This window comes from Manis pentadactyla, chromosome 4 (assembly GCF_030020395.1).
Source record: "Manis pentadactyla isolate mManPen7 chromosome 4, mManPen7.hap1, whole genome shotgun sequence".
Taxonomy (NCBI): Eukaryota; Metazoa; Chordata; class Mammalia; order Pholidota; family Manidae; genus Manis; species Manis pentadactyla.
In genome coordinates, this window is record NC_080022.1 from 20,318,574 (window position 1) to 20,334,310 (window position 15,737).

Here is a 15,737-nt window from a genome sequence, read left to right on the forward strand (position 1 = left end):
AAGGCCAGAAATGGCTGTTGATAGTTCCAGGGGCGTCTCCACCTTGTCACTGAGGCAGAGACCTAATTTTAGGAGCTGAGAGAGCCTGGAGATACCTCTGCAAGGGAGTTCTGTAGTTCTGCTCATTCTGGAGTCAGAAACACCTGCATTCAAATCCCAGCCCTGCCCTGTCCTTCTATGGGACCCTGAACAACTACACTTCCCTTTCTGAGTCTCTGTACCCTCATCTGTAAAGCGGTGGAGGGAGGGGATTCAACATGTATAGCAGATGAAAATAATTTAAAAGGAGACAGCAACAGTCCAAGGCTGAATTGCTATTAAGGAGAGGACAATGGCTACACTCCCCCACCTCCCCACACACAGCCCAAGACATGGAACATGAAGCACAGTGATGGCAAGAGTTCCTTTATTTGTGGGCAGTGCCCAGGCCAGGTTGCTGGGAAGAGCCAGTGCCAAGCAGAGGGCCCACAGGGATGACGACGAGATGGGAGGTGGCTGAAGGATGCTCTCAGCTGCAGGTATCAGGCCCAAGACAGGCAGGGACGTCAGGTATAGGGCACTGAGCCTGCTCAGTGCACCCAAGGGCCAGAATTGGTGGCCAAAGCTTTTCCCACCCCCAGTGCCTATAAGGGGCCAAGAGGGCGGGCTCTTCATCCACCTTCCCTGTCAGTGTGTAACCCAGGCTTGAAGGGGGTCAGATTCTGCAGAGGCCAGACAGAGCCATGGTCCTGCCTCCGCCAGGCGGAGGACCCCCACCTCCAGAGAGCAGGCCATGGCTGGAGGAGCAAACACTGTAATGGAGGCTGCGGTGACCCACCCCACAGCACACACGGCACACAGGGGCCTCAGAGCAGCTCCCCTTTTCTGAGGAAAACCAAACTGCACACATGGCCCAGGATTCTGCCACAGCCACAGAGCTGCAGGCAAAGGCTCTCCTGGGTTATCACCTACTGGTTCTCCTCCCTGCTGGCAGCATGAGGGACAAAGAGAGGTGGGCTCAGCTGGGATCTCAGACACTGGGCTCAGGCTGAGTCTTGCCATGGCCAACACCCAGCAGAGAGAACCCCACCACTGGAAGAGGGAGGAGTTTGGTTCACATGGGAGCACTGGGAGGAAGTCATTGCCCATAGGGTTGCCCAGCTGAGAAGACAGTACACTGGCACTAAAGGGACCCAAGGGGCAGGAGTGGGGTGGGGCAGTGAGCTGGGACTCTGCTGGCTGGCCAGGTACTCACAGTGTCTGGTAGGTGCTATCCTTGGCCTTAAGGAAGCGCAAGATGAAGAAGGCCACCGTTTGCAGGCTCAGCACCAGCACGACACCCCCAATGAAGCTGGCCCCATCAAAGCCAGGACTGTGGGCTTCGGGGACTGGGGGACTCCCTGCAGGGTTGAGGTCATAGCAGGCCACTGTGGACCAGGGTCCCAGCCCCACCCCAGTAACAGCACAGGTCACCTGGAGGCACCTGTGCTCACTGTGAGAGCCTTGGACGTCAGATTGAGTTCAGCCCAGATCCCGGGGGCAGCTGGGAAGTGCCTGGTGGGAGGGACAGTGCCCAGCCGGTATAAGTGGAGCCTGTCTCCAGCCCTGGCTCCTGATTTGCTGGGTTGCTTGATGACTCTTACGCCCTCCCTGGGCCTCCTAACAACATGGGGCAGAGGTGACTGAGCTCCCTTCCAAACTCTGTGTCCCAAACTGAACCAACAGGGTGATGACAGACCCAGAGCTCAGGCACCTGGACCCCTTCAGCTCAGAGTCCCTTTCAGCCTTGGATCTAGGGGTTCAAAGCCCAGATACAGATGATGTGGTACCTTTTCAGGATGCCTAAGGCCCAAGACCCTAAAGCCACCCAACATCAGTGCCCTTAGAGAGGGAAGGAATGGAGGAAGAAGTGAAGGCCCTAGCCCTGCTGAGTGGATAAAAGGACACTAGATGATGTGTGCCAGAGGATGAAGCTTGGAGGGCCAAACCTGTCCGAAGTCACCTCACAATTAAGACACAGCCAGACTCACACAGACCATCTCCTCTGCCCCAACTTAGGGCCCATAGTTACCAGGCTGTCTGGGTGGCTCCTAGCTGTGCTATGTTAGCCATCAACTTCCACCAGGGATTCTGTTTCAGGCCCTGGGCCAGGTGCCCAGGGCAGGGCAGGGCTGGGGGTGGAATATTATTCTGCAGCAGTGGACAGAGGCCCAGCTGGGAGCTGGGTCCACCTCCAGAGGGTGTAGGTTGTGTACAGAGGTCTAAGAGTGTGCAGGGCAGAGGTGGGTCCCAGCTGCAGCTCAGGGAGCCCCAGAGAAGGACACTGGGGGTAAAAGGAGCAGACGAGGGAAGCCATAGCTGCATGAGACTGATCTGGGGCTCGAGCAGAAGTGAGCTGAGCCATCAATAATTCAGCCTCTGAGATCACGTTTCTGGCTTTAATTAACCAAGGGCCTCTTCAACCAAGTCCCTGCCAAGTCTGGTGACCTCCAAGCCCTAAGGAGCTGGGGGAACCAAGGGGTGGGGTGCTTGCCGCTGCTCCTCCAGGAACCTGCTTTGTGACCTTTTCTAGGCCTGGAGGTTGCAGTAGGAAGTCACTGAATTACACCTCATGGGCAACCTGAGCCATACACATTCAGCACCAAGGGCAGCTCCCAAGGGTTGTCACCATGAGTTGCCAGAACTGGTGTTGGGAAAAGGAGATAGAAACCTTCATTTCTTGATCACCTTCTATGCATCAAACACTGAACAAGGCACTGTACAGCCTCTCACAAAGTCCTCACAGCAACTCTGCAAGGTATTACCCAACCCATTTTACAGATGTGGAAATGGCCCAGCAGAAGTCACAGGGCTGAAGTCACAGAGCAGGTGAGGGCCTGGACCCCACTCTGCCCTTCTCTGCACCTCCAGCCCTCCCACCACCACCCCAAGCCTTCACGTAGCACCCACCTGTTGTGACTGTCTTTGGTTCATAGGTGGGGTGGTGGTGGGCAGCTGAAAAGACAGATAATCCATAATAAACCAGCCCTCCCACCCCCGACTCCCATCAAGATCACAGCCCAGGCCAACAGGTGGACTTCTGACTCAGCTCAAACCCCCTGTCCCAGGTCTAGGTCCACTTGACATACTTTCAAGCCTTAATCCACACACTTCCTTAATTCCACAGTACCATACGGGTCATCTCTGATGCCATTTCCTCCAGGAAGCCCTCTCCCCATTCCTTTCTGAGCTTCTTACTCTATTTTACATTGGAAGAGCTAACTCCCCATCCCCTACACATGTCTGTCCTGGATCCTCTGACTGTACCAATTTACAGATGAGGAAGCAGGCCAGAGAGGGGAAGAGACTTCTCAGTGAGCTAAATGCAGAACTGAAACTGGCCCCAGGTGTTCATAGCACCAGGCATAGCCCAATCCCCGAGAGGCTGATCCTTCCTGGAGGCTTAGGCCAGCAGAAGCCCCCTTACCTGGACATGACTTGGAGTGATTGTAGACAGAACAACCTTCCTTGACCACCTCAGCTTGGGCCACACAATATCCTGGTGGGAGAAGATGTAGGGGAGAGATATGGGGAGCGGGGCCAAGGCCCTGGGGTTCAGAACTGAAGGCACTTGACTTGGGGAGGGCTCAACTGCATACCTGGCTCTTCTGGCCGACACTGTTCCCACACACAGCCAGAGAGGTTGTGTGCTTTGTCCCCCTCCACACAATGTTCACAGAGCTTCAGCTGTTTGCAGGCCCCCCGGACAGCTGGCCAGATGTTCATGCGAAGCAGGGCTCCCCGCCCAAAGCCTGGAGCTCCTTTACCTGGGAGTCGGTAGGAGTCAGGTAGGAACACCACCTTGACGCTGAGCTGCAGCCCTCTTTTCCCCCCATTGTGGCTCTCATCCCTCTGCGCACATACACTCACCGGAATCCCCTAAGTCCACTGCACATCTGGAGTTTCCACAAACACATGCTTACCCGCATTCACCCACACTGCCCTCCCTTTGCATACACCTGGCGTTGCCAGATAAATTTGGAGCCGCCTTCGCTAGACACACCTGGGGGGCTTCATTCTATACATCTGAAGCTCCCTAATCCCCCACACCTGGAGCCTACATACACACACGGGGCTCCACACACAGCTAGAGACCCCTTCACCCACCCCTGGAGCCCTGCATCTGGAAAGTCCCCTCCCGCCCCCAAGTCCAGACTGCTCCTGCGCAGGCGGCTGGGTGAAGGAGCACACTGCGCCTGTCCCCGGGGCCCCTAGCGAGACCCTGGCCCGCGTTACCAGCCACAGCGAGCTGGGCACACAGGAGGAGGTAGCAGCAGCCGCCACGGAACGCAGCCCGTGAGGCGCGGGGTCCCGGCGCGGCCATGGACGCGGGGCCGGAGCCTGGGGGTCGGCGGAGAGCTGGGGCGCGCGTCCCTTCTGGACTCAGTTGCGCGGAGGTGTGGGGGGCCTGGGCGAGCGGGGCGTGGCCTTGTGGGTGTGGCCACTGCGGGGCATGGCCAATGGCACCGCCGGGCGGGGCCTGGTGTTCCGGAGTTGGGGGGCCTATAGGGCCTGGCTAGTGGACGCCACCAGGTGAGGTGGGTTCAGTGGTCTGGGCCGGGGTTCGAACAAAAGGGGGCGGAGTCCAGAACAAGCCACAGACCTGGTCCCCGGATGCCCCCAGCCACAGCCTCACGAAAACTGCTTAGGGGCGAGTTGTTATCCCTGCTTCACAAGTGCAGCAACCGGGGCAATCCGAGGTCACAGAGTTAGTGGCAAAACGTGGATCCGAAGCGAGTTCGCTTTCCTGCTTCCAGGGCTCGTCGAAGGCGGTTTTTGTCAAGTGCACCCCCCAACCAGACGCCACCACTGGGGAACGGCCTTTAGCAGCCCAGCTCTCGCACTACTTGCACCTCCTCTCTTCTGCCCCTCAGCCCACCACGCCTGCCTCCAAACCACCACACCCTCCAGCCACGCCACTGTCTCACTGTTAGTGGGACGACGGGGCCTTTCCACAGCCTTCCGCCCGCCTCGGCTCCCCCGCCCTGTCAGCCTCCTCTGCTTGCTCTCCTGCAGCCACTTCTCAGATTCCTTAGCGGCACCTCCTCTTCCTCCGACCCACCTCCTTCCCTCCCCTCTCTCCCACTCCTCCATCCCCGTCTTCACCGCTGGTGGCCCACTTCAGTCCTGAGCCCTATTCCACCTCACCTGGAGTCTTCTTGGCCCTTCCTCTGTCACCAGTTCCCTTGTGAAGGCCAGCAAACCTCATCTCTCCATCTCCAGCCCAGTGCTCCCGCCCCAGCTGCACACCTGTAACTAACAATAGTGAACAGTTACAACTACTTACTACTAACAAACCATACATTCTCCTGTGGATCTCTCTGCGAAGATGGAACAACTCCAGCACACCTCCTCTGTGTACCTCCTGCCTTTATCCTATAGCTCTTCTCTCTCCTGGAGGGTCCTCCTCCTCTGACCCCATGTGTCTGCAAACAAATCTTTTATGATACCACTAATGGGTCACCTCCTGCAGGAGGCCCTCTGTGACTGTCCCTGAGCAAGACTAAGCTGGTGCAGCACTTGTCCCAGCTACTGGCTCTGAATTCATCGGCTTTCCAGTACCTGAACGCTCACCGTCACCCCACCTCATGTCCAGGCAACTGCAGTGACCTCAAAGTGGGGCTCCTGCCTTTGCTTCCACTTCCAGCCTGTCTCTGCTCAGCAGAGTGATCCTTTGAAACTTAAATTATATCACTCCCCTGCTTTAAGCCCAGCAGTAGTTCCCATTTCAGTGCTTTTCATGACTTACGTGATTGTCCCCCTGTGCACCTCTCTGAGCTCAACTCCTACCTCTCCCCTTGGCTCACTGTGCCCCACACACTGGCCTCCTCTCCATTCCTCAAACATCCCCTCTTTCCCTCCTCAGAGACTCAGTCGTCGTGCCCTCTCCTTGAAATGCTTTTATTCTCTCTTCAGGTGAGTTCCTTCATGACCTGCCTTCTTCACACAGCTCTCCTGGTTCCTATATATCATGACATTTCCTTTTGCCTTCAGAACATGTATCAAATGTATAATTAATGACTCATGTGTTTCCTAGCCTGTAAGTTTCATGAGGGTAGGAAGTATGTTTGTCTTCTTTAGCTAACTCCCTGCTCATGTAAGAGCTAAGTGGGCGTATGTTAAGTAACCATACTGTACCATGTAGTAACTGTGTACATGTTTACCTGTCCCATTGGTCTGTGAGAACCTCAAGGGCTCCTATTTAATACCATATTAAGTATCTCTTTGTAGATTGTCCATCTCTCCCCATCAGAATGGAAATTCCATGAAGAAGGCAGGGATTTTTGTTAATTGCTGTATCCTCTGTGCCTAGAACCATGTCTGACAAATAGAATATATGCAATAAATGTTTATTGAATGTTAAAAATGCATAGATGTGGCTAGTCATCTCTCTGTCCATAGCACCCACTCATACTCAAGCCCAGGGGAACTATCAGTTAGTATTGACTGAATGAATTAGTGAGTCTGTGCTAACAATGTGCACCGACACACAGATTCTTGTGTGGTTCCTTTAAGGTTTCCTACCTTGGGTGACTAGGCAGCCACCCAGGCAACAAAGGTTTCTCATCCCCCAACCTTTCATTTTTCCTCTGGAAAAACCACATATTTCTGTGTGACGGGCCATTCTAGCAAATCCCACTGTACTGACCCCAACTCCTTCCCAGCAAATCTGACTATACTGACACCAATTCCTCTAAGGGTTCCCAAACTAATTTCAACATGTGTGTGGGGTGGGGGGCTTTCCTATACATGACACAGAGCAATTTTCAAATACCAGCAGGTGTCCAAGAACTCAACTCAATTCTGACACTACCTGGCCAGAAACAGCACCGATTCTCCAGGTTAAGGGCTCCATCCTACAAAGCTGCCCTCCACCCCCCACTCCACACACCAGTCACAAGCCCTAGACTGTTAATCTTGCTTCTAACCCAGTGGCTATAAATTGGAGGTTTCCAGGACCTCTCCTTAGATTTGATTAATTTGTTAGAGTGGCTCACAGAACTCTGGAAAACACTTACTTTTACCAGTTTAATAAAGGATACAAGTTAACAGCCAGATGAAGAGAGACATAGGGCAAGGTCCCAAAGAAAGAAGCTTCTATCCTCGTGGAGCCTTGGGGCTTGGCTTGGTGGCAAGTGGAAACATTCTGGTTCCCCAAGCATAGAAGCTCTCTCTGACAGAGAAGCAGGGTGCAAAAGAGAGAGAGCAAAAGGCACTTCTCTAGGGTTTCTGTGAGAGCTTCATTGCATAGTCATAACTGACTAAATCATTGGCCATTGGTCGATTCAATCTCCAGGCCCTCTACCTTCTCCCTTCCCAGGCATTGGGGGTTGGAGACTGAGAGTGCCCACCTCGGTTGGTTCCCCTGGTAACAAGCCCCTACCCTTAGGAGGGGTCCAAAAGACTCTTGATGCAATAACAAGACACCCATTTGACCTTTATGGCTCTGAAGCATTTTCAGGAACTGTGGATGAAGATCCAATATCTCTGATAAATATATTTTTGATCATCTGAATGACCAAATATATATTTCTCATAACTCGTTATATCGCAGTGGTGTATGATATTATTATACACACACGTACACCTCCTTTGAGAGCCCAGCCTCCCAGGATCCCCCAGATTTGAAGAGGGACAAGGTAAGGAGGAAGTCTTACCTGGCAGTGAGCACTCACAGCCACCTGGTGGCAATCTGGGGAACTGCAGGTGTTGTCAGCCCGGGTCAAACTTCACTCCCAGCTGCTTCTGGCAAGTCGGGGACATCTAACCTAGAAAGGAAGGCACGCTGGATTTGGTTACAGGCAAACGGGTGTCAGATCCCAGTCTGCCACTTACTGTGTGATTTGGGGCAAGTCCTTTGGCTTCTCTGGGTTTCACCTATGAAATGGGTTTGAAATTGTTGTAAGCACTGGGCTCTGGTTTGGCATCCAGGAGTGTCAGTGGTGGGGAGGAAGCAAGGACGGAGGGCAGAGGGCATGAGAAGGAGAGGAGAGGAAGGACTGCCTCTTCCTCTAGGCAGCAAATCTATGGGGAGGTGACTTGGTTGGCAGCGAAGGCCTCAACTCTCCTGTTGGCATGTGGTAGTGTGGGAACATGAGAGAGCTCCCATGTGAAATCCACAGCCTCCCTCAAGTCTTTAGGATCTCCGGGATTTCTCACGGTTGGACATACCAATGTACTCTCTTCCTCCCTGACTGTGTGAGGAGTGCCCTCCATCAAGAACGACACAGTACCTATCCGGATCAGAAGCTTCATCACCAACCAACTTTTTCAGTGGAAACATGGTCACTGATGTTCTTCACCTTGGAAAGGCAACAGTACCTAAAACAGAAATTTGAGAAAAACTAGCCAGAATGTACGAGACCATGCCAGATGTCATCTTGATATTTGGAGTCAGAACCCATTTTGGTGGTGCAAGACAACTGGCTTGAGCATGATTTATAATTCCTTGGATTTTGCAAAGTGAAATGAACCCTAACACAACCTTGCAAGACATGACTGCTCAAGAAAACGGCAAATGGAATGTGAGACCAGAATGAAGAAAGTCAGGGGGATGGTAAAGGCCAACCAGTGTTGGTGCTGCAAAAAGAACAAGTGAAGATTCCGCAATGACTGTGTCTGTAGTGACTGCAGATTTTTCATGAGAGGATTAATAACCTCTGAAAATTAAAAAAAAAAGATCATTGCCACTCAATATAGCAGAAGATACTGTCTCATACACCCCCTTCATGCCAACCTCCTAGCAGTCTTCACCCTCTCTGAGATCACCCTCTCTGGGCAGTTGCTGGGACCCAGTGCTAATGGGGTAGAAAGTGGGTGCCTGGGGCCTAGGGTGCTCATGACACTGTATTCTCTCTGACACTTCACCTTGGCCCAGCACATATTGCTATGCCCTCTGTGTTTTCCTTCTCTTTCTCTAATGGCTGCTTTTTTCTTTAATCACCCAGTCAACAAATATTTGTTGAACAGCTACTACATGCCAGGTGCTGTTTTCCTGCAGAAAACATTACAAAGTTTATACCCTCCTGAAGCTTATATTCTGGTGGGGCTGATTGATACACAGTAAAAAAGAAAATACATGAATAACTTTTTAATTTTGGGAGTATAAGTGCTCTGAAAAATAATAAATCGGGGAAAGCAGAGAGAGAGTGATGGGGAGGGGAGTGGTAATCTAGAATAGAGGCCAGAGAAGCTGCTTCTGAAGAAGTGACTTGGGTGTAGAGATCTAAACAAAGTGAAGGGGTTCAAGGCAGAGGGAAGAGCCAGTGCAAGGGCCCAGGGGCAGAAACACTACCACCCAGTCTGTGCTCTCAATGGTGGGTTCCCTGAGGCCCCACCTCACTCTGCTCCCTCCCCTGGGTGATTTCATCTTCCCCTAGAACCTGTTACTACCTGCATACCTAGGCCTCCCAGATGTCCTCCTGGCAGATATACTATTGGTAACCAACACGGCCAGTACTGATAACACACCAGCCCCTCCCAACAAGCCTATGCAGTATACTGACATTATCTCTATCTTACAGATGAGAAAACAGATATTAGGAGCCTAAGAAACTCATTCAAAGTCACGCAGCAAGGAAATGGAAGAACTGGGATTTGAATCCAATCCATACTCCTGACTGCGTCCACCAGCTAAACGCTCCAAGCTCACCACAAGCCCTGACCATCTCCTCTCCCCATGTACCCTGCCACCTCCTTCCCCCTGACCGACACTGACTGGGAGCTGCAGTGGTGCGATGTTGGGGGGAGTAGTTGGTACGGCCTGGGATGTGGGCTGTCCTGCTTCCCTCAAGCTCTAACCTGATTCCTGCCCCGCACCTGCAACCCACAGGCCTAGATGAGTCCAGTGAGCATCAAAGCTAGAGACAGGTGGGGGAAGAGCAGTCAGGTCCCCTCCCCCAGGCCTGGCCTTGTCGGCCACATGGGGAGAAGTCAGCAGGGGGTGTTCCCTGGGACTAAGAGCAGGCAGGGTTGGGGCAGGGAGAGCTCCTTCTCTGTGTCCTACCCTGCCAGGATGCCAAAGATGGGAGGTTGAGAGGGCCATGCCCTGGGGACTCAGCTGCTAGGTTTTCTGCTTCCAAGTTCTTCCCGGCTCCCCCTCTCCTGCTGCTTCGGGGAAGTGCCTCCCCACCACACCACCCTGCTGGCTTTCCAGATCCTTGAATAAATAATTCAGGTTTTGAAATCTTGCCAGGCCCACCCCTCCCATGCCATGAGGGCGCTGTTGGGCTGACACGAGTGATGTCACCCTGTCACTCTTTATCCCAGCCCCAGCATCACGAGGACCTGCCCTGGAGCAACTTACCTGCCTGGTCACCATCAGTCCAGACGCTCTACCGTGTCCCATTCATTCTGGGGCCCACTCACCACAGTCACCTGGTACGGTCATTTCAGGACCATGCAAACCTCACCTCTTAGCTTTGTCACCTCAGTACCTCAGCACTTATGTCAGGGTCATGGTGACCTGAAGTCCTATCACCAGGACACTCCATCTTCCCTTTCCTTTGCCACCGCCTCTGCCATCCCTGGGATCCCTGAACTCCATCCTGCCACAGAGTCACCCTCACTCTGCCCATGGTTCCTTCTCTACGTCAGCGTTCCCCGGCCACCATCCCCTAGGATCCTGTCACAATGCTCGTCATTGCCACCCACTTCCCTACTCCCTCGTGCTCCTGCCACCATCACCTCAGGACCCCTTCATCTTGACAACCCCCCATCATCCTCACCCGGCATCCATCACTCGGTCTCCATCACCTGAATTCCATCAGTCTGTCTCCGCCACCCGAGGGTCCCACCGCCCCACAGCCTGTCCGGGTCCCCTTTCCGCTCCCCGCGCACCCCCCCCCCGCAGCCTCCCTGAGACTTCTCCAACGCTCTCCCACCAGCGCCCCGGAAACCCTCTGCCCTCAGAGGGCGCCGAGTCAAGGACAGCGCGGGCCGTCTCTGGAGGGGGCGGGGCCGCGGCCACGGTCGCTTTTTATGAATGGGGGAGCGGGCGGTGCGAGGCCTTATTACTATGCCGCGCGACGCGCGCTGCGCCCCAGCGCGACGTGCCCATTGGCCAGCCGGCCCTCTGACGTCACCGAGCCGGTGGCCGGGGGCGGGGCGGGGTGACTCACGCCTCTTCTCCCGCGGCCGCGGGGGCTTCTTGGGGTCCGTGCACACCCAGCGCTGACCGGACCCGAGCGGAGCCTCCCCGCGGCTCGGCCGCGCCAGGTCTCAGGAGGTGAGTAGCAGGCCCCGCCGCGGGCCCCAGGCGTCCGGAAGGGCATGCAGGATGCTGGGGCGCTGGGCCGTGGTAAGGCTCCCAGCTGCTGGCTGGGGTCGGAGGTCGAGACCGGGAACCCAGATACTGGGCTAGCAGGCGGGGACACACTGTCCGGGTGGGAGAGCTGTCAGCTGCGTGACCAGGCGGAGAGTGGGCACTTCTACAGGGACCCAAGGCCCTAGAGGGACTGATGGTCATCTGAGGTTGGGCCGGCAGGAGGCGGCTGAGGCAGGGATCCCGGTGTCCGAGTAGGAGGAGGTGTCTGACTTAAGGATCCAGACATCCAGGCAAGAGGCGGAGTCAGGCCCGAGATCCAGGTGTCCGAGCAGGAGGGGTCTGACTCAGGGATCCAGGATTACAGCAGAGGGTGTCTGTTCTACAGACCCAGAGGTTCAGGCAGAAAGAGGGTCTGACCGGGGACAGAAGTCTGGGAGGGTGTGTTTTTGGTGGGTGCTGTTTTGGTGGGTGTTGTTAGCCCAGGAGTGCAGGTTAGGGGCCAGCTGGGGCTTCACGCACATTCCCTGGGGGCGGAGTCTGGGTATGGTAATACTGAGAGTCGTGAGGGGTCTGGCGAGCCTCAGAAACTGAGCGTCATCCTCCCTGATGGGGGTGGAGCAGAGCAGCCCTTAGTCTTGAGATGTTTCCCTCCCCCAGTCCTGGGCCTTTCTGGGCATCTTCCCATCCACTTACGGTTGCCCCTCATCTGGTTCTCCTCTGTTCACACACGTGGTAGAAAGAGGTCTGCATGACCCAGAGAGTTGGAAGGGAAAGTGAAGAGACACAAGACAGAGATCCCCAGGAAAAGAGACCCTTGCTGGCCTGGGGGCATGGCAGAGGACAAAAGTATCCTAGAAGGAGCCCCCGAGCATGAGTGGGGGACAAGGCATCAGTACCCAGACGTGTATCCTGAGAGGCACCTAACCCCCTCCAAACCCTGCTCCCAGCGCTGCCAGCTTCTCACTACAGGACCTTTCCCTACAGGTACCATGATGTGGGGTGCAGGCAGACCCCTGGCCTGGCTCTCCGCTGGCTCAGGCAGCATGAACATGAGCAGTGTGGGCTCAGCGGAGGGGCCTACAGGCCCAGAAGCACCACTGCCATCACCCAGGGCCTGGGACGTGGTGCTGTGCATCTCAGGCACCCTGGTGTCCTGCGAGAATGCGCTGGTGGTGGCCATCATTGTGGGCACTCCCACCTTCCGTGCCCCAATGTTCCTGCTGGTGGGCAGCCTAGCTGTGGCAGACCTGCTGGCAGGCCTGGGCCTGGTCCTCCACTTTGCTGCTGTCTTCTGCATTGGCTCAGCGGAGATGAGGCTGGTGCTGGTTGGCGTGCTGGCAATGGCCTTTACTGCCAGCATCGGCAGCCTACTGGCCATCACTGTTGATCGCTACCTTTCTCTGTACAATGCCCTCACCTACTACTCAGAGACAACGGTGACTCGGACTTACGTGATGCTGTCTCTGGTGTGGGGAGGTGCACTGGGCCTGGGGCTGCTACCCGTGCTGGCCTGGAACTGCCTGGATGCCCAGGCCACATGTGGTGTGGTATATCCACTCTCCAAGAACCATCTGGTGGTCCTGGCCATTGCCTTCTTCATGGTGTTTGGCATCATGCTGCAGCTCTATGCCCAGATCTGCCGGATCGTCTGCCGCCATGCCCAGCAGATTGCGCTCCAGCGGCATCTGTTGCCTGCCTCCCACTATGTGGCCACCCGCAAAGGCACTGCCACCCTGGCTGTGGTGCTTGGCGCCTTTGCTGCCTGCTGGCTTCCCTTCACTGTCTACTGCCTGCTGGGTGATGCCCACTCCCCACCTCTCTACACCTATCTCACCCTGCTCCCTGCCACCTACAACTCCATGATCAACCCCATCATCTATGCCTTCCGCAACCAGGATGTGCAGAAGGTGCTGTGGGCCGTCTGCTGCTGCTGTTCCTCTTCTAAGATTCCCTTTAGATCCCGTTCCCCCAGTGATGTCTAGTCACATCCTGGTGACCGACCCTTCAGCCCTGATCACTACAGAATTCCAGAATGTTAGGTCCTTCAGGGCTTTTTTCCAACTCCCTAGCTCCACACCCCCAAGACCCAGCTGGTTCTGGAGTTCTAGGACATCGGGTGTTTCACAGGATTCTGTTCAGATCCCTGCAGGGCCCAGCGGGCTCTATGGTTCTAGAATGTTCAGGTGGTCAGGATTCCACTCAGAAATGTCCCACAGCCCAGCTGGCCTGGAGATCCAGAATGCTGCTGGGTGTTTTACAGTGCCATTCCAAGTTCCTGATCTTCTTCCCTCGACCTTGACCATGTCTCTTTACTTCTGAATTTCTGAGCTAAAGAGTCAGAGAGGTTAGTCACTCAGTTGCCTAGATAGGAGAGAGATTTATCTATATATATATATGCACATACAAAGAGAGTATCTATTTATTATTTATTTACTTATTTTTGAGTTTATTTATGGGTAGTAAGGGTTAAAAAAAGGCCCACACCTTGAAATCCAGGCCATACCAGGGTACCCTCAGTCCCCATACCCCCATTTCGGACCTCAGTTCCTGAAGGGGAAAAGGGAGAAAGAGAAACCACGTATTTTGTTATTATTTTTGCTTATTTTTTATCGAAGAGATCATAGAAACCAGAGCCTTCTCCCGAGGCCCACCCACCTCGGGTTTGCAGGGGGAACATACCAGCCTCTGGTTTTTTATTTTTTTAAGAAGCCATCACCTGAGCAACCGAGAATTCCTCTGCGCTGGGGGCTGGCTGCCCTCTGGTGGCCGTTTGGGGGAAACTGCAACCGGCCAGGCAGCCGGGACCAGATCACAACCCCAACTCCACTCCAGCCTGGCATCCAGCATCTCAGCCAGGGGCTGGAGGCCAGGCCTCACCCTGTGGTGCCCTAGAGGAGGCAGGGTGCAAGCCAACACCTGACCCCCCTGCCAGCCAGGGTATGGCCCCCAGTGCTTCCCTAGTCCTGTCCCTGACCCAACCCTCAATAAAAAATGATTTTGTGATAAATGTTTGTGTGTGCGTGTGTAGCAAATGGGATGGGCCTGATGGGAGAGTCTGGAATAGGAGGATTAGACCAGGCCTGGGGCAGTCTTGGGGTATCTGGAGAGCTGGAGACCCAGAGTGGAGTATAGCTGGCAAGTGACACCTCCATGCCCCCAGAAGCCAATTTGATGGGCCCCTCTGCTCAGACCCAAGCAGGGGAAAACTCCACCTCTCCCTGGGGACAGGAGCCAGAATATCGTACCCTTCTTGGGTTGAGGATGCCTACATCCTGCCCGCATTAGCTTTAGTTTGAGTCTACGGCACAATGTGTGTACTCAAAGCATGTCAGTTTCCTTAATAACACCAGTACCTTCTGCTCAGGGTGTTTATTTTGTGCTAGGCACTGTTGAGTTACCTGATTTATGCCTAACAAGCATCCCACGGCACAGGTTATCTTCTTCATTTTACAGATGAGGAAGCTGCGGCTGAGGGAGGGTGAGGGGCTGGCCCAATGGGACATCTGTTTCCAGAACCTGTGCTTTCTCCTTCAGCCAATGGTCTCTCATCTTTAGGATGATTCTGGACCCTGATTTGTGTTGGAGATCATTCTCAGAGCCAGCAGCCACATTTGGGAGGTGGTAGATGGGGTCTGGTCATTCTGCAGCTGAAGAGCTTCTTTTCTATGCAAAGGTGGGTGATGGTGTGTGCACATGGACATAAGTGTACAGGACCCTAGGTTTGAGTGTTTTGAAACCAGAGAGAATCTGTTCATCAGGAAAGGGTAGAGGCAGATTTGGGGTGTGGCTGAAGAGAAAGCTCTGACTAGCAAGCCTCCTAGGCCTTAGAAGTTGGCAGATCCTGGAGGTGTGGCCCATACAGCAGTCTGGCCTATCTCTCCATTATACAGATGGGGAGACTGAGGCCGTACGAGACACAGCCACTTAGACTGTGCCAGGCTGGGACCTAGGTGTTTCCTCATCTTCCTGGCCAGAGGTCTTTTCCCTGGTGTTCAAGACCCCAACCCAACAATGGCTACAGGAATCCAAGGGGAATGGATATACCAACAGGGGCTGGGTCAGAGCTGGTAGAGGGCAGGCCTGGGCGGCACTACACACAACTCCAATCCAGACACAGAGTGAGGAGGCCCCACCAGGTCAAATCAAGCAGTATCATCTCTCCCCACCCTCCTGGAAGGTCCCTGGGAAAAGGCACCCCCTTCAGCAATCACCTCCCCTGTGCCAAGTTTTGGGCCAAACACTTCACGTATCACCATGGCCTACTGGGTGGTACTATTGCTCTCCCTATTTTACAGAAGAGGAAGTGGAGGCTCTGAGAGTAATAGGCCTTCATTCATTCACTGCTATCCTTGTGCACAGCGTAAATGACAGCCAGGGAACACAGTAATTAAAAAACAAATTTTAAATGTGGTAATGTCAGAGTGAACAGTCCTCAGAGAAGTAGGGAAGAGCA

At 54.4% G+C, this 15,737-nt stretch overlaps 2 protein-coding genes and 1 pseudogene across 9 annotated transcripts; 2 read left to right on the plus strand and 1 right to left on the minus strand.

The window, feature by feature from the left end:
- Positions 1–386: 386 nt before the first annotated feature.
- Positions 387–10,827, minus strand: CD164L2 (CD164 molecule like 2). 8 transcript variants are annotated; one of them, XM_036914932.2, is made up of 9 exons: positions 10,746–10,827; positions 8,253–8,340; positions 7,677–7,787; positions 5,167–5,274; positions 3,618–3,785; positions 3,446–3,517; positions 2,929–2,973; positions 1,235–1,379; positions 387–963 (listed from the first exon to the last, which is right to left on the minus strand). In XM_036914932.2, exons 4-9 carry the CDS (start codon positions 5,225–5,227, stop codon positions 948–950), a joined length of 507 nt encoding a protein of 168 aa, XP_036770827.2. In that variant the 5' UTR covers positions 5,228–5,274; positions 7,677–7,787; positions 8,253–8,340; positions 10,746–10,827; the 3' UTR covers positions 387–947. The 8 variants fall into 8 exon arrangements, with proteins under 8 accessions (XP_036770827.2, XP_036770824.2, XP_036770825.2 ...); XM_036914929.2 differs by lacking the exon at positions 10,746–10,827 and adding an exon at positions 6,183–6,339 and having other exon boundaries at positions 8,191–8,319; XM_036914930.2 differs by lacking the exon at positions 10,746–10,827 and having other exon boundaries at positions 5,167–5,268; positions 8,191–8,319.
- On the plus strand, positions 8,113–8,617 carry LOC118927111 (40S ribosomal protein S24-like; annotated as a pseudogene).
- A 1,287-nt stretch (positions 10,828–12,114) lies between the features above and the next one.
- Positions 12,115–13,608, plus strand: GPR3 (G protein-coupled receptor 3). Its single transcript, XM_036914923.2, has one exon. It carries the CDS (start codon positions 12,115–12,117, stop codon positions 13,264–13,266), a length of 1,152 nt encoding a protein of 383 aa, XP_036770818.1. The 3' UTR covers positions 13,267–13,608.
- Positions 13,609–15,737: the final 2,129 nt, after the last annotated feature.

Bases quoted from the DNA above. Each gene is read 5' to 3' on its own strand.
- GPR3 (XM_036914923.2), top strand. From the start codon at position 12,115: ATGGCAGAGGACAAAAGTATCCTAGAAGGAGCCCCCGAGCATGAGTGG.
- CD164L2 (XM_036914924.2), bottom strand. From the start codon at position 5,323: ATGTATGGTTTGTTAGTAGTAAGTAGTTGTAACTGTTCACTATTGTTA. The intron at 3,786-5,166 runs GTGAGGTGGAAT...ACCGACTCCCAG, and splicing joins AAGGGCCAAGAAGACTCCAG to GTAAAGGAGCTCCAGGCTTT. The intron at 1,380-2,928 runs GTGGGTGCTACG...TCAACCCTGCAG, and splicing joins ACCAAAGACAGTCACAACAG to GGAGTCCCCCAGTCCCCGAA.